Source organism: Scomber scombrus, unplaced genomic scaffold (genome assembly GCF_963691925.1).
Source record: "Scomber scombrus unplaced genomic scaffold, fScoSco1.1 SCAFFOLD_216, whole genome shotgun sequence".
Lineage (NCBI taxonomy): Eukaryota > Metazoa > Chordata > Actinopteri > Scombriformes > Scombridae > Scomber > Scomber scombrus.
Genome location: NW_026910449.1, coordinates 41,360 through 65,352, shown reverse-complemented (window position 1 = coordinate 65,352; position 23,993 = coordinate 41,360). Strand labels below are relative to the sequence as shown.

The window sequence follows — 23,993 nt, the reverse complement described above, 5'->3', positions numbered from 1 at the left end:
ACAACACATGTACACACACACATTTCTGATCCCTCACTGGAGGAATAAAACTTTATTAACACTCAGACCCATCAGTAACAACATGGAGCCTGTTGATGTCTGAACCTCTCTCTGTTAACGACTCTGCTCCAAACACAGCTGCAAGCGCCACCTGCTGGTTGACTGCTGAACCTTAACCCCACTTACATTCTGTTCAGGCTCAGATTTGACCCAGTTTTTACTTTTGAGAGCTTTAAAAACACTTTATACACATTTCTGCTCAGTTTACATAGATGGGAATGAAATGAATGTTATTTCCTTTATTTTAAACAACATTTTATATATGCAGATGTTGTTTATATATAAATAATTTAAGTTTTATTATAAAAAAATCAAAAATCAGCATTCAAACATATTCTATCAAATGTTCTTCTGGATGATAAAATAGTGATTATGAATCTAAATGTTTATTAACACTTTTAATTAATAACTGACGGGTAATTTACTGTGTTGAGGTTCATTATGAGTCAGAATATTAACAGTATGGAAGAGTTCAGCTTGTTTACTTCAATAAAAGTAGAAATAAAACTCTGTAAATGATTTTATTCTTTTATGTGAAACACTGTTTAAGTGTTTGGTTTGTTCTCATTTTTATATTCTGTGTTTCAGGTGGAAGCTTTAACCCTCCTGTTGTCCTCTAGTCAAAGGAAGGAAGGGAGGAAGAAGGAAGGAAGGAAGGAAGGGAGGAAAGGAGGGAGGAAGGAAGGAAGGGAGGTAAGGAAGGAAGGGAGGAAAGGAGGGAGGAAGGAAGGGAGGAAGGAAGGAAGGGAGAAGGGAGGGAGGAAGGAAGGAAGGGAGGAAAGGAGGGAGGAAGGAAGGAAGGGAGGAAGGAAGGATGGAAGGGAGGAAAGGAGGGAGGAAGGAAGGAAGGAAGGAAGGGAGGAAGGAAGGAAGGAAGGAAGGATGGAAGGGAGGAAGGGAGGAAGGAGGGAAGGAAGGAAGGAAGGAAGGGAGGAAGGAGGGAAGGAAGGGAGGAAGGAGGGAAGGAAGGAAAGGAGGAAGGAAGGAAGGGAGGGAGGAAGAAGGAAGGAAAGGAGGGAGGTAGGAAAGAAAGGAGTGAGAAAAGAAGGAAGGAAAGGAGGAAGGACGGAAGGGAGGGAGGGAGGAAGGAAGGACGGAAAGAAGGAAGGGAGGAAAGAAGGAAGGAAAGGAGGGAGGGAGGAAGGAAGGAGGGAAGGAAGGGAGGAAGGAGGGAAGGAAGGGAGGGAGGAAAGAAGGAAGGAAAGGAGGGAGGAAGGACGGAAGGGAGGGAGGAGGAAGGAAGGACGGAAGGAAGGAAGGGAGGAAGGAAGGAAGGGAGGAAGGAGGGAAGGAAGGGAGGAAGGAGGGAAGGAAGGGAGGGAGGAAGAAGGAAGGAAAGGAGGGAGGTAGGAACGAAAGGAGGGAGAAAAGAAGGAAGGGAAAGGAGGGAGGAAGGAGGGAGGAAGAAAGGACGGAAGGAAGGAAGGGAGGAAGGAAGGAAGGAAGGGAGGAAGGAGGGAAGGAAGGTAGGAAGGAGGGAAGGAAGGAAAGGAGAAGGAAGGAAGGGAGGGAGGGAGGACGAAGGAAGAGAGAAGGAGGGAAGGAAGAAAAGGAGGAAGGAAGGACAGAAGGAAGGGAGGGAGGAAGAAGGAAGGAAAGGAGGGAGGTAGGAAAGAAAGGAGGGAGAAAGAAGGAAGGAAAGGGAAGGAGGGAGGACGGAAGGAAGAGAGAAGGAGGGAGGAAAGAAGGACGGAAGGAAGGAAGGGAGGAAGGAGGGAAGGAAGGGAGGAAGGAGGGAAGGGAGGAAGGAGGGAAGGAAGGGAGGGAGGAAGAAGGAAGGAAAGGAGGGAGGTAGGAACGAAAGGAGGGAGAAAAGAAGGAAGGAAAGGAAGGAGGAAGGGAGGGAGGAAGAAAGGACGGAAGGAAGGAAGGGAGGAAGGAAGGAAGGAAGGGAGGAAGGAGGGAAGGAAGGTAGGAAGGAGGGAAGGAAGGAAAGGAGGAAGGAAGGAAGGGAGGGAGGGAGGACGGAAGGAAGAGAGAAGGAGGGAAGGAAGAAAAGGAGGAAGGAAGGACAGAAGGAAGGGAGGGAGGAAGAAGGAAGGAAAGGAGGGAGGTAGGAAAGAAAGGAGGGAGAAAAGAAGGAAGGAAAGGGAGGGAGGGAGGACGGAAGGAAGAGAGAAGGAGGGAGGAAAGAAGGAACAGTCAAAACAGACGGGGTTAATTTGACGGGAGGACGACAGGAAGGTAAATGTTCATTATTCACAATCTGATTCATTAGCTGTGAGATTGACTTTAAAGTTCTCAACATGTTAAATGTAATAAATAGATTTATGTTCAGTATTTATAAACTTTAAGAGGATTTAATTAGTTTCTTATTAAACTGATCAACAGAAAAATATCATTTAATATAAAAGTCACTGAATTCATTACAAATATAAATATTATATATTATATATTATTATTATTATTATTATACAATATAATACAGCAGCTCTGATATTAATTATACCTTTACCCTCCTGTTGGCCTCAGGTCAAGGAAGAAAGGGAGGAAGGAAAGGAGGGAGGAAGGAGGGAGGAAGGAAAGGAGTAAGGAGGGAGGAAAGGAGGGAGTAAGGAAGGAAGGAAGGAGAGGAGTAAGGAGCATGGAAGGGAGGGAGGAAGGAAAGGAGGGAGGAAGGAAGGAAGGGAGTAAGGAGGAAAAGAGGAAAGAAGTAAGGAGAGAAGGAAGGGAGGAAAGGAAGTCGGGAAAGAGGGAAGGAAGGAAGGAAGGAAGCAAGGAAGGACGGCAGGAAGGAAGGAAAGAAGGAAGCAAGGAAGGACGGACGGAAGGATGTGAGCAAAGAAAGAGGGAAGGAGGGGAAGAACGAAGGAAAAATTAAAGAAAGAGGAAGGAAGGAAGGAAGGAAGGAAGGAAGGAAGGAAAGAAGAGATGGGAGAACAACAGGAGGGTTAATAAAGCTTCTACATGACACATAAAACATAACTTTGTTTATTATTGAAGTTTTAATAATCAGTTGTTCTTAATATTCTGTACGTTAACGGGGTGGACAAAATAATGGGAACACTGTTCAATACAAGACAATATAACATAAAGTAGAATTCATATCAGAGCTGTCGAGTTTTTTCCTCCAATAAGAATCAAAATGTTCATAAAGTGAAATTAACCTTTTTATTAGTTTTATGAAACAAACAACAAACTGAAGCTGAATCTGTTGTTTAATGAAAAAGAAGAAAAGAGAATAAATGACTCATAAACACACTGTAACATAGAGCTGGGTCATATAGATCATATATAACATAGAGCTGGGTCATATAGATCATATATAACATAGAGCTGGGTCATATAGATCATATATAACATAGAGCTGCGTCATATAGACTCATCATATATAACATAGAGCTGGGTCATATAGACTCATCATATATAACATAGAGCTGGGTCATATAGATCATATATAACATAGAGCTGGGTCATATAGACTCATCATATATAAAATAGAGCTGGGTCATATAGACTCATCATATATAACATAGAGCTGGGTCATATAGACTCATCATATATAACATAGAGCTGGGTCATATAGATCATATCATATATAACATAGAGCTGGGTCATATAGACTCATCATATATAACATAGAGCTGGGTCATATAGACTCATCATACATAACATAGAGCTGGGTCATATAGACTCATCATATATAACATAGAGCTGGGTCATATAGACTCATCATATATAACATAGAGCTGGGTCATATAGACTCATCATATATAACGTAGAGCTGGGTCATATAGACTCATCATATATAACATAGAGCTGGGTCATATAGACTCATCATATATAAAATAGAGCTGGGTCATATAGACTCATCATATATAACATAGAGCTGGGTCATATAGACTCATCATATATAACATAGAGCTGGGTCATATAGATCATATATAACATAGAGCTGGGTCATATAGACTCATCATATATAACATAGAGCTGGGTCATATAGATCATATCATATATAACATAGAGCTGGGTCATATAGACTCATCATATATAACATAGAGCTGGGTCATATAGACTCATCATATATAACATAGAGCTGGGTCATATAGACTCATCATACATAACATAGAGCTGGGTCATATAGACTCATCATATATAACATAGAGCTGGGTCATATAGACTCATCATATATAACATAGAGCTGGGTCATATAGACTCATCATATATAACATAGAGCTGGGTCATATAGACTCATCATATATAACATAGAGCTGGGTCATATAGACTCATCATATATAACATAGAGCTGGGTCATATAGACTCATCATATATAACATAGAGCTGGGTCATATAGATCATATCATATATAACATAGAGCTGGGTCATATAGATCATATCATATATAACATAGAGCTGGGTCATATAGACTCATCATATATAACATAAAGCTGGGTCATATAGACTCATCATATATCACATAGAGCTGGGTCATATAGATCAGATCATATATAACATAGAGCTGGGTCATATAGACTCATCATATATAACATAGAGCTGGGTCATATAGACTCATCATATATAACATAGAGCTGGGTCATATAGACTCATCATATATAACATAGAGCTGGGTCATATAGACTCATCATATATAACATAGAGCTGGGTCATATAGACTCATCATATATAACATAGAGCTGGGTCATATAGACTCATCATATATAACATAGAGCTGGGTCATATAGACTCATCATATATAACATAGAGCTGGGTCATATAGACTCATCATATATAACATAGAGCTGGGTCATATAGATTCATCATATATAACATAGAGCTGGGTCATATAGACTCATCATATATAACATAGAGCTGGGTCATATAGACTCATCATATATAACATAGAGCTGGGTCATATAGACTCATCATATATAACATAGAGCTGGGTCATATAGACTCATCATATATAACATAGAGCTGGGTCATATAAACTCATCATATATAACATAGAGCTGGGTCATATAGACTCATCATATATAATATAGAGCTGGGTCATATAGACTCATCATATATAACATAGAGCTGGGTCATATAGATTCATCATATATAACATAGAGCTGGGTCATATAGACTCATCATATATAACATAGAGCTGGGTCATATAGACTCATCATATATAACATAGAGCTGGGTCATATAGATTCATCATAATATAGAGCTGGGTCATATAGACTCATCATATATAACATAGAGCTGGGTCATATAGACTCATCATATATAACATAGAGCTGGGTCATATAGACTCATCATATATAACATAGAGCTGGGTCATATAGATCATATATATAACGTAGAGCTGGGTCATATAGATCATATATAACATAGAGCTGGGTCATATAGACTCATCATATATAATATAGAGCTGGGTCATATAGATCATATATAACATAGAGCTGGGTCATATAGACTCATCATATATAACATAGAGCTGGGTCATATAGACTCATCATATATAACATAGAGCTGGGTCATATAGACTCATCATATATAACATAGAGCTGGGTCATATAGACTCATCATATATAACATAGAGCTGGGTCATATAGACTCATCATATATAACATAGATCTGGGTCATATAGACTCATCATATATAACATAGAGCTGGGTCATATAGACTCATCATATATAACATAGAGCTGGGTCATATAGACTCATCATATATAACATAGAGCTGGGTCATATAGACTCATCATATATAATATAGAGCTGGGTCATATAGACTCATCATATATAACATAGAGCTGCGTCATATAGACTCATCATATATAACATAGAGCTGGGTCATATAGATTCATCATATATCACATAGATCTGGGTCATATAGACTCATCATATATAACATAGAGCTGGGTCATATAGACTCATCATATATAACGTAGAGCTGCGTCATATAGACTCATCATATATAATATAGAGCTGGGTCATATAGACTCATCATATATAACATAGAGCTGGGTCATATAGATCATATATAACATAGAGCTGGGTCATATAGACTCATCATATATAATATAGAGCTGGGTCATATAGACTCATCATATATAACATAGAGCTGGGTCATATAGACTCATCATATATAACATAGAGCTGGGTCATATAGACTCATCATATATAACATAGAGCTGGGTCATATAGACTCATCATATATCACATAGAGCTGGGTCATATAGACTCATCATATATAACATAGAGCTGGGTCATATAGACTCATCATATATAACATAGAGCTGGGTCATATAGACTCATCATATATAACATAGAGCTGGGTCATATAGATCATATATAACATAGAGCTGGGTCATATAGACTCATCATATATAACATAGAGCTGGGTCATATAGACTCATCATATATAACATAGAGCTGGGTCATATAGACTCATCATATATAACATAGAGCTGGGTCATATAGACTCATCATATATAACATAGAGCTGGGTCATATAGACTCATCATATATAACATAGATCTGGGTCATATAGACTCATCATATATAACATAGAGCTGGGTCATATAGACTCATCATATATAACATAGAGCTGGGTCATATAGACTCATCATATATAACATAGAGCTGGGTCATATAGACTCATCATATATAATATAGAGCTGGGTCATATAGACTCATCATATATAACATAGAGCTGCGTCATATAGACTCATCATATATAACATAGAGCTGGGTCATATAGATTCATCATATATCACATAGATCTGGGTCATATAGACTCATCATATATAACATAGAGCTGGGTCATATAGACTCATCATATATAACGTAGAGCTGCGTCATATAGACTCATCATATATAATATAGAGCTGGGTCATATAGACTCATCATATATAACATAGAGCTGGGTCATATAGATCATATATAACATAGAGCTGGGTCATATAGACTCATCATATATAATATAGAGCTGGGTCATATAGACTCATCATATATAACATAGAGCTGGGTCATATAGACTCATCATATATAACATAGAGCTGGGTCATATAGACTCATCATATATAACATAGAGCTGGGTCATATAGACTCATCATATATCACATAGAGCTGGGTCATATAGACTCATCATATATAACATAGAGCTGGGTCATATAGACTCATCATATATAACATAGAGCTGGGTCATATAGACTCATCATATATAACATAGAGCTGGGTCATATAGATCATATATAACATAGAGCTGGGTCATATAGACTCATCATATATAACATAGAGCTGGGTCATATAGACTCATCATATATAACATAGAGCTGGGTCATATAGACTCATCATATATAACATAGAACTGGGTCATATAGACTCATCATATATAACATAGAGCTGGGTCATATAGACTCATCATATATAACATAGAGCTGGGTCATATAGACTCATCATATATAACATAGAGCTGGGTCATATAGACTCATCATATATAACATAGAGCTGGGTCATATAGACTCATCATATATAATATAGAGCTGGGTCATATAGACTCATCATATATAACATAGAGCTGGGTCATATAGACTCATCATATATAACATAGAGCTGGGTCATATAGACTCATCATATATAACATAGAGCTGGGTCATATAGACTCATCATATATAACATAGAGCTGGGTCATATAGACTCATCATATATAACATAGAGCTGCGTCATATAGACTCATCATATATAATATAGAGCTGGGTCATATAGACTCATCATATATAATATAGAGCTGCGTCATATAGACTCATCATATATAACATAGAGCTGGGTCATATAGATCATATATCACATTATATTATAACAGTAATAACATAAAGATGACTGTTGGTTCTTTAACTTCATATCTGAGGATTTAATAATAAAGTGAATAAAAGGCAAATAACAACAGTTAGAACAGTCTGTAACTCAGAACATTTTATATTTTACTGTAATTCAGATTTTAAAAGCAGGAAAAGAAACTTTAATGCTGTATCACAATATTATATCTAGTCTCATATCATGATATAAATATTATATCTATTCTCATATCATGATATAAATATTATATTGTGATATCACCCAGCTGAACTGTAACAGATCAGTGTGTTAAAATGTGAGAGAAGCTGCTCCTGTAGAACCTGATAATATAATATTATAATATAATATAATATAATAATATAATATAATAATATAATATAATAATATAATATAATTATAATAATATAATATTATAATAATATCCTGATAATGTTATAATATATAATTTCCCAAAATAACATTATTGGGAAATGTATTTTATTACATTATCAAGTTTTATTACTTTTTTTTTTTATTGAGTTATTTTTATTATATTATCACAGGAGGTCAAACATGAGGCCCGTGGGCCAGAAACCGGCCGCCAAGGAGTCCAATCCGGCCCAATGTTCTTTCTGTCCTTCCTTCTTTCCCTCCTTCCTTCCTTCTGTCCTTCCCTCCTTCTGTCAGTCCTTCCTTCCTTCTGTCCTTCCCTCCTTCTGTCAGTCCTTCCTTCCTTCTGTCCTTCCCTCCTTCTGTCAGTCCTTCCTTCCTTCTGTCCTTTCTTCCTTCTGTCCTTCCCTCCCTCCTTCTGTCCTTCCTTCCTTCCCTCCTTCCTCATTCTGTCCTTTCTCCCTTCCTCCATCCTTCCATCTGTTTAATGATCCATCTCTCAGGTTGTTTGTGGCTCTTGAATATAAATGAGTTTGACTCTTTATTATTATCAGCTTCTACAAGTCTTTATTTCTTCCTCCTCTCCTCTCTAGTTCTTCCTCTTCCTCCTCTTCTTCTCCTCTTCCTCCTCTCTTCCTCTTCCTCTCCTCCTCTCTTCCTCTTCCTCTTCCTCTCCTCTAGTTCTTCCAGTAGTTGGGGTTCTGTGCCATCCTCCTCTGGAAGTTCTCGTACCACCGGAGGACGCATGATGAAGGGATGAAGGTCTCGGCTCGGTTCGGACTGATCTGGTTCTGAGTGACAGCGAATGAAGCCGCGTAGTTAAACAGCGAGTCCAACATCTTCTGCGTGAACTGCAGGAACGAGTCCACGGTGGACACGGACGCACCGGACACCGGGATCTGCTGCACGAGCTGCTGCAGAGGCTCCACCGACACACCGACCTGAGCACCGGAGGATGAGGAAGAGGAGAAGGAGGAAGAGGAGCCGAACGGGTGCGCGCCTCCTTCTCCAGCCTGCAGACCGGAGATCTTGAAGATGGCGCTCGGTTTGTCGTTAGTGATGAAACCGAGCAGCTGCCACACCGGGCCTCCGGTTACCGGGTCCGGGAAGGAGAAGTAGACCGCGCCTCCCATGTCTGCCGGGAACGGGACCGTGCCCAGCATGAACACCACCACGTGCTTCACCGACTCATAGTCCGGTAAGTTAAACACGAACTTATCAGAGGAGACTTGAACCGGGTCGGTCTGCACCAACCTACCGGCGACCAGACAGCCGAACATCCCGCTGATCCCCGGTACTGAGCCCCGGTACTACTGGTCCCCGGTACCCACTGCAAGCAGCCCTGCTGATCCCCGGTACTGAGCCCCGGTAACCGCTGCAAGGAGCCCCGCTGATCCCCGGTACCCGGTGCAAGGAGCCCCACTGATCCCCGGTACTGAGCCCCGGTACTGATCCCCGGTAACAGCTGCAAGGAGCCCCGCTGCCCGCCTCCGTTAACCGTGAGTTTTAGTCTCCGGTGCTTTAGCTCTACAGCCCTCCGCAGGACGTGGTTGCCGTGGTTACCGGGTTTATACCGGGTTTACCGGGTGTCACGAGCCCCGCCGCCGTTAGTCTCCGTTAAAGCAGCAACAGAAGTTTCTAGTAGTTTCGGTCAGCTCGGTTATTATTATTATTATTCTCTTGGTTTTTATTGGCGGGTTGGAAACAACTTTTATGAGCATTACCGCCATCTAGCGGACCGGAGGGGGAAGCGCGAGACGGTCAGAAATAAAACCCAAAAAACACATTTAATCAACCTTAAAAACACATTTAAACAACCTTAAAAACACCTTAATAAACGCCTTTACTCTGCTCTAGCAGCACTAAAAGACAGGAAGAAAATTATGTTTAAAGAGGTCAAAGTTCAGCAGAATGAAGAAGAAGGTGCAGAAAACCCAAAATATAATGTTCCTGTATGAGGATGGAGATTTACAGGAGGATAAAATATTAAATTATAAATGTATGAAATATAAATGAGACATGATGAGGCTGATCTCAGCTGAGACTCTAATATACAGTCTATGCTCTAAATGTGTGTGTGGTGTAATTAGATTATAAAATGTTTAAAAAAAAATAAATTATATATATATTGCACAGTTGAATTGAAATGAGTATTATAATAATAATAATAATAATACATTTTATTTAAGGCGCCTTTCAGGGCACTCAAAGTCGCCTTACACAACACATCAACAACAATTAAAAGAGCAAAAGGAAACATGTAAGTGCAATAAAAACAAATAAAATCAGAAAACTGCAGGGTGGATGACAAATTAAAGTGAGTATGAAAGTTTGAAGAGGTTTTTAGACGGGATTTGAAGATGGTTAAAGAGTTAATGTTCCTGATGTCGAGAGCGGCTGAAGGCTCTGGACCCCATGGTGGACAGACGGGCAGAGGGAACAGTGAGGCTGAGTGTTGATGTGGAGGAGGTCAGAGAGGTATTGGGGGGGGGGGGGGTATAATCTTTTATACTGGGTTCTAGCAATGCTGAGGGTGGGAGGGGGTGTTTTTGTGTTTTTATATTCTTAGGTATTTTGCTCCTGCAGATGTTCATTCTGCATCTGCTTCCATGTAAATCTGATGTCACAGCTGTAATCCCAATGAAAAACATCTCTTCTCTCCTTGTTTGGACTCACATCTGTATCTGCTCTGGAACATGTTGGGATTTTAACGCCCTCAGTTTGGTCTGACAGGCACTTTGTTTCTCTGTTGTTGACATTTACAACCAAGTCTGTCTGTAATGATTCCTCCTGTTCATACTGACCATTAGAAGATCCCTTCATCATGTTTACTGTAATGATTCCTCCTGTTCATACTGACCATTAGAAGATCCCTTCATCATGTTTACTGTAATGATTCCTCCTGTTCATACTGACCATTAGAAGATCCCTTCATCATGTTTACAATGGAAGTGATGGAGGACTAAACCCACAGTCCTCCTTCTGTGGAAACATGGATTTAAAAGTTGATCTGAAGCTAATATGAAGCTTCAGTCGTCTGAATGAAAGAAAGGAAAGAAAGAGAAAGGAAGGAAGAACAAGAAAGAACTTAGAAAAAGGAGAAATAAATTACAAAAAAGGGAAGATGAAGAATGAAAGAAAGAGAAAAGGGAGGAAGGAGGAAGAAGAAATAAAGAGAAAGAAAAGAGAAAGGAGGACAAGAAAAAGAAGGAAGGAAGGGAGGAAGGAGGGAAGGAAAAGAGGGAGGAAGGAAGGGAGGACAGAAGGAGAGAGGGAAGGAAGGGAGGGAGGGAGGAAGGAAGGAAGGAAGGAAGGGAGGGAGGGAGGGAGGGAGTGAGGAAGGAAGGAAGGAAAGAAGGAAGGAAGGGAGGGAGGAAGGAGGGAGGGAGGAAAGAAGGAAAGAAGGACAGAAGGAAGGAAGGAAGGAAGGAAGGAAGGAAGGAAGGAAGGAAGGAAGGGAGGAAGGGAGGGAAGAAGGAACAGTCAAAACAGACGGGATCAATTTGACCCAGGAGGACGACACAAAGGTTAAGTGTTGGAATCATTCCTCCTGTTTACACTGACTATTAAAAGAGATAATATGGACACGTGACTACTTGACTATGTGTTGTTGGTGAAGCTAGTTTCACACTGATGTCATCTTCTGCCTGACAGACAGAACTCAGAGCAGAGAGATCTCACTTATCCTGGAGCTGCTCGATGATTCGGTAATCGGCTCGTTGCTGCCAACAGAGCCGTAAAATAACGGGATTAAGCAAGAAGATCACCGGAAGTGAGACACCTTTGCTTTAAAAGAATAAACCAACTGACTCACAACAACATTTCACTGGAAGCCAAAATTAGATAAAAACAATTGATGTAAGTCATTAAAATGTGTATTTGTAGTAATAAAGATAAAATCTAGTAAAAAAATGTTTTGCAGTAAAACTTAAATTAATTAGGCATACAAATTAACTACAACTGTTTATTTATGAAATTATGAAGCTCTTTATTTACTTTATAATTACCTTCAACTCATCTTTGGATCACTATAATATTACTCAGCATAAACGATGTAAACAATGTTTGTGTCCATGTGGTTTAGTTTAAATTTAAAGGGTTAAAACATGAAAATAAACGTATGAATAACTTCACACATTAATCTTTTTTTGTGGACCCAGCATCAAATTTCTGCTTTTAATCCATTTAGAGAGAATATATTAGAGGATTATGGCAAAAATGTCTAAGTGGTGTAACCATAAAAACTTTGTACCGAATAATTCAACTTGCTTAAAAACAGTAAATAGTCAATAAAACACCATATCAACTAGTTTGGCATGATCTTACATTATAACTTTTATATTAAATATAATATATTAAATATTAAATGAAGTCATTATTAGTAGTGTAAACAATGTAAACAAACTGTAACTGTTTGTTTTATTCTGAAAGTCCTGACCGGATGTGTCTCCCCTGGTTACCGGTAACTTTCCTCCGGTTAGTTCAGTCGGTTCAGCAGCTCAGCTGTTTTGTTTCGGACTCTTTAATCAAAACATTAAAAACAAACTGAATAAACTTTCTGCTGCCAGCTTCCGGTGTGGATTACCGGCTTTTTACCGGACATTAGCAGGTAAACGCTTCCGTTAATTTACCGGCTCCGGTGTTGACTTCTGACCGTTAGCTGTCCCGGTTAGCCTCCCGATGCTAGCTGCGTTAGCTTGCAGGTTAAACACATAAAAGTTTTATAGTTTATTTCTGTTTTTTTAGGGATAACAGAAACTTTAATGTGTTTATATCCGCTGCTGCTTAAACTGCTCATTAATTAATCAGCTTTAATGTTAATTAACGATGTTTTTATCTTAATTATTCATGTTTATATGATGATTAATGATGTTTTATGTCAGTTAATGACGTTTTATGTCAGTTAATGACGTTTTATGTCAGTTAATGGTGTATTATTGGTGTTTTTATGTGTATTAGACTCACAGGAGATTATTTATCCAGATTATTGTTTAATTAATTAGTTGTTTAATTTTTTAAATGTCAGTAAATGTTAATGAAAGTTACTAAAAGTCCAGTTTACTGTCACTGAGAATAAAGAAAACAACATATTGATATTTAAGAGGCTGGAAAAGTGTTTTAAAAGTGACGTAATGATGAATCAATTATTAAATAAATAACTATAATTGATAAATTGACTAAATGTTTGTGTTTTTAGACTCAGTGTAAATGTTTGGGTTTAATAGAAAATAAAGATTGTGCCAAAATAAATAAGAAAGATAAAAAGTTAAATTCACAGTTGACAGAATATTATGAGTTAAAATAATATATTATAATAAAATATGTTTATTTTATTATCAGTCATTATTTAGTGTTAAAGCAGCTCAAACACTTTATCAATTAATTTTATTTTATTATTTAACAAGCAATAAAACCTAAAATTAGAGTTATTTCCAGCTTCTCTAGTGTTTCATATTCTGCTTTTCTCTGTTTTATATAATAATAATTATAAATAGCATCAATAAGAAATAATAAAGAACAATAAATAAGACAAAACAATAACAATAATAGTAGAGATATATAATAAATAATAATAATTGTGACATTATTTACAGCACAACAGTAATAATAATAGTATTAAGTGTTAATATACCAGAGATGATATTATTATTACACAGATTAAAGTGAAATAAATTAAATATATATTGCACAGTTGAATTAAAATAGGTATTACACATGAAATACAGTTAATTATAAGCTTTAACAGTGTGTGATGTTATAATATAATGATATACTTTAATAATATACTGTAATAATCACCAATTATATTCATTATTAATCAGTTTTATATTATTTTACAAGCAATAAAACCTTAAATAAGTTATTTCCAGCTTCTCTAGTGTTTCATAGTTTCATCTTTTCTGTGTTTTATATAATATTAATAATAATAAACTGAATCTGTCAGACACATTAACACCTTTAAAGTCTTCTCTGGAGTTATTTTTACCCTAGTATGAGGTAGGATGAGGTTAAATCATTAGATATTAAAGCTCTCTGCAGTAAAGTGTCTGTTTTAGTGAGTTATTTTTACCCTAGTATGAGGTAGGATGAGGTTAAATCATTAGATATTAAAGCTCTCTGCAGTAAAGTGTCTGTTTTAGTGAGTTATTTTTATCCTAGTATGAGGCAGGATGAGGTTAAATCATTAGATATTGAAGCTCTCTGCAGTAAAGTGTCTGTTTTAGTGAGTTATTTTTATCCTAGTATGAGGCAGGATGAGGTTAAATCATTAGATATTGAAGCTCTCTGCAGTAAAGTGTCTGTTTTAGTGAGTTATTTTTACCCTAGTATGAGGTAGGATGAGGTTAAATCATTAGATATTGAAGCTCTCTGCAGTAAAGTGTCTGTTTTAGTGAGTTTTCTGCAGACAGACGAGTTATTTTTAGTCTTCCTGCGTCTCAGTGAATCGAGCGTCGCTGCTCGTTGAATAATTCATAACCTGCTCTGTGAGGCGCTCACATATTCCTCCTCCGTCTCTCTCTCTCTCTCTTTCTCTCTTTCTTTCTTTCTTTCTTTCTGTCGGTCCGCTCTGTTCACTCTCACAGACGAACACAAAGACTCAACAGTTCTGTTCAAAATAAGAAGAAATGTTCCTTTAACAGATTTAAATGTTTCCCACAGTGAACTAAACACTGAGTTTAGTTTCATTAAAAGGTTTAAAAAGTTTAATATGTTGAGTCTCTTTTCTGCTGTAGACAGAAACTATGACAGGGTGGTTTTCTATGTGATGTTTGTGTTTTTGTTTTTTTAATAATTAAAAAATTTTTTTGTCAGCCAGACGTTTCACAATACAACTACAAATGTTTAATTCATGCCAATTTCTTTACATCACAGCACCAACAGTGAACTATGCTCTCTTTGCTTTTAAACAGGATTCATGAGGATGGCCGAGCCGAGCAGAAGATTCCTCCCTCACTGACAGAAGAAGAAGGAGGAGCAGGAGGAGCAGGAGGTGCAGGAGTAGCAGGAGGAGCAGGAGGAGCATTAGGGGGAGCAGGAAGAGCAGGAGCAGGAGGAGCAGGGATGGAGCGTGCTCACAGCCTCCTGCTGAATGAGGAGGCGTACAGTCAGCTGGCCGAACATCAGAAGGCAGAGTTCATCTTTGAATGGTTGAACCACCTGAAGAAGCTGCTAGCTGCCTCTGATAGGGTGAGAGCTGCTGCAGCCAATCAGCACGCAGGACTGACTGAAGTACAGTACTGTGAAGTAACTAAGTACATTTACTCAAGTACTGTACTGTAGTACTAGTACTTTACTGTAGTACAGTTAGAGGTACTTGTACTTTACTGTAGTTCAGTTTGAGGTACTTGTACTTTACTGTAGTACAGTTTGAGGTACTTGTACTTTACTGTAGTACAGTTTGAGGTACTTGTACTTTACTGCTCTTACTTGTATTACTTAGTGATGGAAAAAAAACATTATAATATAATAATATACTGAGATAATATACAATTTTACTTTTGACAGTTGAAGTACATTTTGCTGATAATACTACAGTACTGTACTGTATTATAGTATAGTGTATTATAGTATAGTGTATTATAGTATAGTATATTATAGTATAGTATATTATAGTATAGTGTATTTTAGTACAGTATATTATAGTATAGTATATTATAGTATAGTGTATTATAGTATAGTGTATTATAGTATAGTATATTATAGTATAGTGTATTTTAGTATAGTGTATTATAGTACAGTATACAGTATGTAAAGTCCAGTGAGTGATAAACATTAACTCTCTCTCTTGTCGTCAGGCTGAGATCAAACAGAACCAGCGCCGTCTGGCCGAGCAGCTAACGAGCGTTCTGATTGGCTCTCCCGGCCCGCCCACCCGCTGGCTGCTGGCCCACTGTCTGGCCGTGCTGTACCGCCTGGGAGACCCCGTACCTGCCAGCCTATTGGTGGAGAGGTGCAATGACATCATCCGAAGCAAAGACGACTCGCCGTCAGGCCTTCCGACACGACTGTGAGTCTGTTTACAGGCCGATAAAGTACAGCTGCAACTAAAGATTATTGATTATTGATTATTGATTATCCTGCTGGTTATTTTCAGTTGTGATTAATTCTGTTATTTATATCACATCATACTAAACATTTCTGTCAGATTAAATCAATAAAAGGAGAGATTTGGTTTCATTCACACTTAAATTTAGAGTAAAATAAAAGAACTCAACACATTTCTATATTTCATGGTGATTTATTACATCAACAGATGTGTAAGTTTACTGTTTTAATATAAACTGAAACATTCTGACTGTATCAGCACCAGCAACCATTTACATTACTGACGTATCTTACTTTATCGTATCGTATCTTACTTTATCGTATCGTATCTTACTTTATCGTATCGTATTGTATCTTACTTTATCGGATCGTATCTTACTGCATCGTATCTTATTTTATCGTATCATATCCTACTGTATTGCATCGTATCTTACTGTATCGTATCGTATCTTACTTTATCGTATCTTACTTTATCGTATCTTACTGTATCGTATCATACCCTACTGTATTGCATCGTATCTTACTGTACCGTATCGTATCTTACTGTATCGGATCGTACTTTATCGGATCGTATCTTACTATACTATATCGTATCTTACTGTACCGTATCGTATCTTACTTTATCGTATCTTACTTTATTGTATCTTACTGTATCGTATCGTATCTTACTTTATCGGATCGTATCTTACTTTATCGTATCTTACTTTATCGGATCGTAGTTTATCGGATCGTATCTTACTATACTATATCGTATCTTACTGTATCTTATCGTATCTTACTTTATCGTATCTTACTTTATCGGATCGTATCTTACTTTATCGGATCGTATCTTACTTTATCGTATCTTACTTTATCGGATCGTACTTTATCGGATCGTATCTTACTATACTATATCGTATCTTACTGTATCGGATCGTATCTTACTATATCGTATCTTACTGTATCGGATCGTATCTTACTATATCGTATCTTACTTTATCGGATCGTATCTTACTTTATCGGATCGTATCTTACTGTACCGTTTCGTATCTTATTGTACTGTATCATAATTTACCGTATTGTATGATATTGTAGATGTTTGATATGAGTCCAACAAATGAGCCAAACTCTCCTGTAAATGGACCTTAAATTAAACTCTATATATGGTTCTGTACAGAAATCATCTTAAATTGAATGTAGTTCTATTCTTTAGCTCATGATTATAGAGAAAATACAGTTTACTGAGATATATTCTAATAGTAGTAGAGTGTAACTATATATATATATAATGTGTGTTTCAGGGCGGCCGTGGCGTGTCTCGGCGCTTTGTTCGAGCAGCTCGGTCGGCTGCTCGTCGGCTTGTTCAAAGAAACTCTGACCAACCTGCTGAAGGCCATGAAGAACGCAGAGGTCAGTCACAGAGATATAAACATTTATCTCACATCCAGGCTTTTACTCTGTTTTAGTCTTTATTTCATTTGCTGGGTTATTTGAGTTTCTCTGTTTAGTTTGATCTCAATTAGGCCAAAAAATGTAATAATAACTCAGTTGAAGTAAAGACAGCTGCTTTTACTTCAAACACTCCTTTTATTTCTCATCTTTATTTATTAATTTATTATTTTTAGCTTCTGTCAGTGATACTACCTGCTCAGATGTTATCAGACTCCACAGATTCAGCTTCTTAAATACGTTTCTGCTGCTGTATTCTTAGCTTTAAGGTTATATAAAGTTTAAATGAATAAATAAAGTTCACTGAGTCGTGGTAGCTGTGTGGCGTGATGAGGTCACTTCCTGTCTCAGTCTCAGGGTCGCTATGAGATCATGTCGAGCGTGGAGAAGATGCTGCAAGGTTTGGGAGTGAGCGCCGTGCCGGGTCACCGTGACGTCTACAAGGCAGCGAGGGCTTGTCTGACCGACCGCTCCATGTCTGTCCGCTGCGCCGCCGCCAAGGTAACGAGACGCTCAGGTGTTCCTCTGACAGCTGATTGGCTCCCGGTCCTTCCTTCCTCCTTCCTCCTTCCTTCCTTCCTTCCTTTAACCCTCCTGTTGTCCTCCCGGGTCTAATTGACCCCGTCTCTTTTGACTGTTCCTTCTTTCCTCCCTCTTTCTTAAATTTTTCTTTCTTTGCTCCCTCCTCTTTCCTTCCTTCCTCCTGTCCTTTCACCCTTCCTTCTCTCCTTACTTCCTTCCTTCCTTCCTTCTCTCCTTCCTCCCTTCCTCTTTTCCTCATCTCTCCTTACTCCTTTACTTCCTTCTTCCTTCCTTCCTTCCTTCCTTCCTTCCTTCCTTCCTTCCTTCCTTCCTTCCTTCCTTCCTTCTTTCCTTCCTTCCTCATTCCTTCCTTCCTTCTCTCCTTCCTCCCTTCCTCTTTTCCTCCATCCCTCCTTGCTCCTTTCCTTCCTCCCTTCCTTTCTTCCTTCCTTCCTTCCTTCCTTCCTTCTTCCTTCCTTCCTTCTCGCCTTCCTCCATTCCTCTTTTCCTCCATCCCTCCTTACTCCTTTCCTTCCTTCTTGCCTTCCTTCCCTCCCTCCTTACTCCTTTCCTTCCTTCCTTCGTTCCTTCTTTCCTTCCTTCCTTCCTTCCTTCTCTCCTTCCTCCCTTCCTCTTTTCCTCCATCCCTCCTTACTCCTTTCCTTCCTTCCTTCCTTCCTTCTTTCCTCCCTTCCTCCTGACCTTCCTTGACCTGAGGACAACAGGAGGGTTAAAGAAGGTAACTGTGTGTGTGTGTGTGTGTGTGTGTGTGTGTGTGTGTGTGTGTGTGTGTGTGTGTGTGTGTGTGTGACTTCCTGTCAGTGTCTGCTGGAGCTTCAGAGGGAGGCGGCGTTCCTGTGGAGCAGCGAGCTGGAGAACGTCGCCACGCTTTGCTTCAGAGCCTTCGAAGGATCCAACTACAACGTCAGAGTGTCGGTGGCCACACTGCTGGGAACGCTGCTGGCCGCCGCCGTGGAGCCTCGACATCCTGCCGGTACCGTCAGAGACGAGATGAGGAGGAGACATATAGAGATGCTATTCATTAGTTTATTTTATTAGTAATGATTGCTCCTTTATTCTTTGGTTTTAGTAAAGTCACCTGAGAGCACAAACCCAATGCTAAACTCACATATGTGGAGTCTATCTGTAATTAATAATAACATTTATTTAATTCATTAAGATAACATAATAACAATGGTTAATGTAATAATGATGAAATGTTATTACATTATTGGGAAGTTGTTACATTATAGGTTTTATTACATTTAAAAGTGGCAAAATTATTATGCTATCGGTTGTTATTAAGTTATCGGTTATTACGTTATCGTTATTATTATTGGCTGTTATTACGCTATCGGTTATTATTACGTTATCGGTTGTTATTACGTTATCGTTATTATTACGTTATCGGTTGTTATTACGTTATCGGTTGTTATTACGTAATCGGTTATTATTACGTTATCGATTGTTATTACGTTATCATTATTATTACGTTATCGTTATTATTACGTTATCGGTTGTTATTACATTATCGTTATTATTACGTTATCGTTATTATTACGTTAGCGTTGTTATTGCGTTATCGGTTGTTATTACGTTATTGGTTGTTATTACGTTATTTGTTGTTATTGCATTATCGGTTATTATTACCTTATCAGCTTTATTACATTTAAAACTGGAAAAATTATTACGTTATCGGTTGTTGATGGATCTCGTTATCGGTTGTTATTATATTATCGGTTGTTATTACGTTATCGTTTATTATTACGTTATCGGTTGTTATTACGTTATCGGTTATTAGTACATTATTGGTTATTATTACGTAATCGGTTGTTATTACGTTATTGGTTGTTATTATGTTATCAGTTATTATTACGTTATCGGTTGTTATTACGTTATCGGTTATTAGTACATTATTGGTTATTATTACGTAATCGGTTGTTATTACGTTATTGGTTGTTATTATGTTATCAGTTATTATTACGTTATCGGTTGTTATTACGTTATCGGTTATTAGTACATTATTGGTTATTATTACGTAATCGGTTGTTATTACGTTATCGGTTGTTGACGGATCTCTCTTCCCCCCCCAGCAGCCCCCCGGCCGAGCGGGCGGGGCCGCAGCTCTCTGGAGGAGGTGATGGATTTGTTGTCGGGGGGCTTCCTGCGGGGCGGGGCGGGGTTCCTGAGAGCCAGCGGAGACATGCTGAAAGGGATGAGCTCCGTCGGCAAGGACGTCCGAATAGGAGTCACTCAGGTGGGTCACATCGTTATTGATTATCTATTCATCTGTCAGTTTTATTGATTAATCGATTACTTGTTTGGTCTTTAAAATGACAGAAAATATTCACAATTAAGAAGAATCAGAGAATTTCTTCTTTAAGATGAATATTTATTGATTGTTTAATTATCAATCGATCAAACTTTATTTATACAGCAGCTTTCATTCAGGTTAATATAGTTTAAAGTCCTTCCCAGCTGACTGACAAGCTGATAATAAGACCTTCTCTTCCTCCTCTTCTCCTCCTCTTCCTCTTTCCCCCTCCTTCTCCTCCTCCTCCTCTCCTCCTCTCCTCTTCCTCTTGCTCCTCCTCCTCTCCTCCCCCTCAGGCCTGTGTGGTCTTCGTCTCCTCTCTCGGTGCGTCCTGGTTGGAGGTGAACTTCTCCTCCTTCCTGTCTCTCCTGATGGAGTTGGCGTCTCACAGCAGAGCGACTCAGACTCCTGCTGACGCTGTGGTGACCCGCCGCTGCGTCTCCTTCATCCTAAGGAGCACGCTCGGCTCGCTGCTGGGCGAGAAGGCTCAGACCAACGCCGCCAAGCAGCTGTGTGTCGCCGTGGCAACGCAGAAACGAGCCATCGGTGAGCATAGACAGAAGAAAAGAAGAGTTCAATGTTATAATGTGTGTGTCTGTGTAACTGTGTGTGTGTGTGTGTGTAACTGTGTGTGTGTCACTGTGTGTAACTGTGTGTGTGTATATGTGTGTGTAACTTTATATGTAGCGGTGTATGTGTGTGTGTATGTGTGTATATGTGTAACTCTGTGTGTGTATATTCATTCATCATTCAATTCATTCAAGTTTATTTGTCATTTACATTTTTGCATATGAAACTAAATTTGTACTCAGGTCCAGCAGCGTACAGTACAATGAGTAAGTCTAAAAAAATAAGTTACAATAAACATATGTGTAACTCTGTGTGTGTGTGTGTGTGTGTGTGTGTGTGTGTGTGTGTGTGTGTGTGTGTGTGTGTGTGTGTGTGTGTGTGTGTGTGTAGATGCAGCTCTGACTGATGGGAACATGGAGACCAGAGTTTCTTCCTCAGACGTCTCAGCTAGTCAACACGTGTTGATCTGCTGTCTGCTGGAGCTCGGACGCCTCATCCAGGGACTCGGATCCACCGCCGCCCCCCTCCTGACGGACAGCAGCACGGGTCAGACACACACACACACACACACACACATACACACACTGAAACAGACATTGCAGCAGTTCTGTCTATTCTCTGTAACAACTTCTTAAAGCCTTAATTTACTCTTTAAGTGCACTTTATCCATATTTATGCGCCTCACTACAGTTACGTGTTTTGGCGTTCGATCAATTCCAACATGCACGTGTCCTACGCTCACCACTGCACCTGAACGCCTCCCGTACAGACACACGACAGCTGAAAACTTGATTTGTTAATCAGGCTTTTATAGTAGTGTTATTTTAACTTTACTAAATGTCTAATTTAGAGTCAATTGCATATTTGCCTTTGTTTTATTGTATTGTATTTGTGTGTGTGTGTGTGTGTGTGTGTGTGTGTGTGTGTGTGTGTGTGCAGCCCTACTGGACACGGTGATCTCCGTCCTCCTCCACCCCGTCGCCTCGGCACGGCTCGCCGCCGCCTGGTGTCTGCGCTGCGTTGCCATGGCGATGCCGTCCCAGTGCTCGCCGCTGCTTGACCGCTGCGCCGAGCGGCTGGTGGCGCTCAAGTCTTCCCCTGAAGCCGTGGCCGGGTACGGAGCCGCTGTCGCCGCCCTGGTGGCCGCGGTGCAGCACTGTCCGCTGGGAATACCTCACACCAAGGGCAAGGTGGGGAAATACATGTGGATGTTTTTATTTATTTATTTTAGGCTTTTTATTTCATAGGTGGTGAAACAGGAAACATGAATCCAGATGTGACAAAATCCAGAGTTCTCATTTAATGTTGAAGCAGATTTTATTGAGCTGCAGCAGAGACACACAGTATGAGCTCACATCTGAACATCACACTAGAAAATTCCAGGGAAATTTTGAGTGCCACGGGGCTGCTGCCAGGATGAGTACATGATTTATATATTTCTTGTTATATTGTTACTATAGCGCCCCCTGTTTGCAGAAATGGCTCAAATACGACACACTTGTGTATTGTTAGTGTATGCACAACATTTAAGTTCAATTTTACCTTGAAGATGTATGTGGCACATTAAGTGCATCAGGCCAAGACAGGAAACTTAGTGAATACTTTTCTTACTACAACATCTAACTGCACTGTGTAAATAATGCATTGATCATATGGAGCACCAGGTTGAAACCAGTACATTATGAATGTACTTTATTCTCAACTTAAAATCCCTTGAAATATTAAGTAATTGTTAATCATATTTAAGCATAAATAATATTTATTTAAACTAATTAAGTCATGTCTAACATCACTGTTATGAAATTATTAAGTACATCTTATCATTAAGAGAGTAGATTTTATTATACTTTTTATTTTAAATTACTTAGTTGTATGAAATTATATTACTCATTATAATTATTTACATTTTGTTAATCTTCTATTGATAAATGTTGAATCTTTTTATACACCACAAATCATACAACTACAATACAATACAATAAAACTATTTATTGTGTCCACAGTAAACATGAATTAATCACTCCATTCAATTGAATTAGCTCAGTTAACTGGCAAAATAGATAGACAGGAATTAGCCAATCACAAAAAAGTAGCTCAGTTTCTGCCCAGCGACAGGTTGCTAAGGGCAGCTAAGGCCCTACGGTTGCTACGGCGATGTGTGAATCTGCTTGGAAAGAATTCTCAAAATGCCCCAGAATTCGGCTCCTGACAAGGTCCCGAACAATTGCAAACTGTGAGAAAACCGTAACTCCTGTCCAAAAACCGTAAACACCGTGAGAGACACAGAAGCCGGCAGATTCTGACAGTGTTTATTTTATTCAGATATTCTTTAAAATGAGCGCGTAAGCTCAGTGTGAAGACAGAGTGAGATTCTTCTGAAAGAAAAAGACGATTACATTAGGGTCAATGGGGAGTGAGACAGGTATTGCCACCGGTCTCGGCCCCCCCGTTTAAATTTTGTGCAGACCCCGCCTGTCAACGTCACATTTTATGAATCCCAACACCTATGTCTATTAAGGTTGTGTGTGTGTGTGTGTGTGTGTGTGTGTGTGTGTGTGTTTTTAGGTGGTGTTGAGTCTGGCTGAAGATCTGCTGCGTTCAGCCTCTCAGAACAGTCGTATCTCTCTGCAGAGGACTCAGGCCGGCTGGCTGCTCGTCTCCTCTCTCATCACTCTGGGTACGTTAACTCAGATGGATTCATGACATCACAACATCACATCAGGATCTAGTAGTTCGGACCAATCAGCGTCCTGTGATCTAGTGAATCCAGCTGCATCACGGTGTAGTAGTGACAGAGGCTTCATCCAGTCACCTGCAAATATTATTTTAAAGATCTCGCTCTTTTCTAAATAACTTCCAAGGACGACTTCAGAGTTAAAATTGATGAAATATAGCGA

At 39.0% G+C, this 23,993-nt stretch overlaps 2 protein-coding genes across 2 annotated transcripts in view; one reads left to right on the top strand and one right to left on the bottom strand.

Annotated features, from left to right (window-relative positions):
• Positions 1-8,880: 8,880 nt before the first annotated feature.
• On the bottom strand, positions 8,881-9,614 carry hikeshi (heat shock protein nuclear import factor hikeshi). The gene has a single exon (XM_062415175.1). It carries the CDS (start codon positions 9,494-9,496, stop codon positions 8,894-8,896), a length of 603 nt encoding a protein of 200 aa, XP_062271159.1. The 5' UTR covers positions 9,497-9,614; the 3' UTR covers positions 8,881-8,893.
• A 3,074-nt stretch (positions 9,615-12,688) lies between these two features.
• The window catches only part of LOC133977031 (HEAT repeat-containing protein 5A-like), a 28,122-nt gene continuing 16,817 nt past the window's right edge, over positions 12,689-23,993 (top strand). The window contains 11 exon segments of the mRNA XM_062415174.1: positions 12,689-12,825; positions 15,128-15,404; positions 16,013-16,224; positions 17,543-17,651; positions 18,042-18,191; positions 19,035-19,206; positions 20,306-20,469; positions 20,823-21,072; positions 21,487-21,642; positions 22,036-22,286; positions 23,662-23,773. Coding sequence (XP_062271158.1) covers positions 15,279-15,404; positions 16,013-16,224; positions 17,543-17,651; positions 18,042-18,191; positions 19,035-19,206; positions 20,306-20,469; positions 20,823-21,072; positions 21,487-21,642; positions 22,036-22,286; positions 23,662-23,773 — 1,702 coding nt within the window. The 5' untranslated portion in view covers positions 12,689-12,825; positions 15,128-15,278.

Bases quoted from the DNA above. Each gene is read 5' to 3' on its own strand.
- hikeshi (XM_062415175.1), bottom strand. From the start codon at position 9,496: ATGTTCGGCTGTCTGGTCGCCGGTAGGTTGGTGCAGACCGACCCGGTT.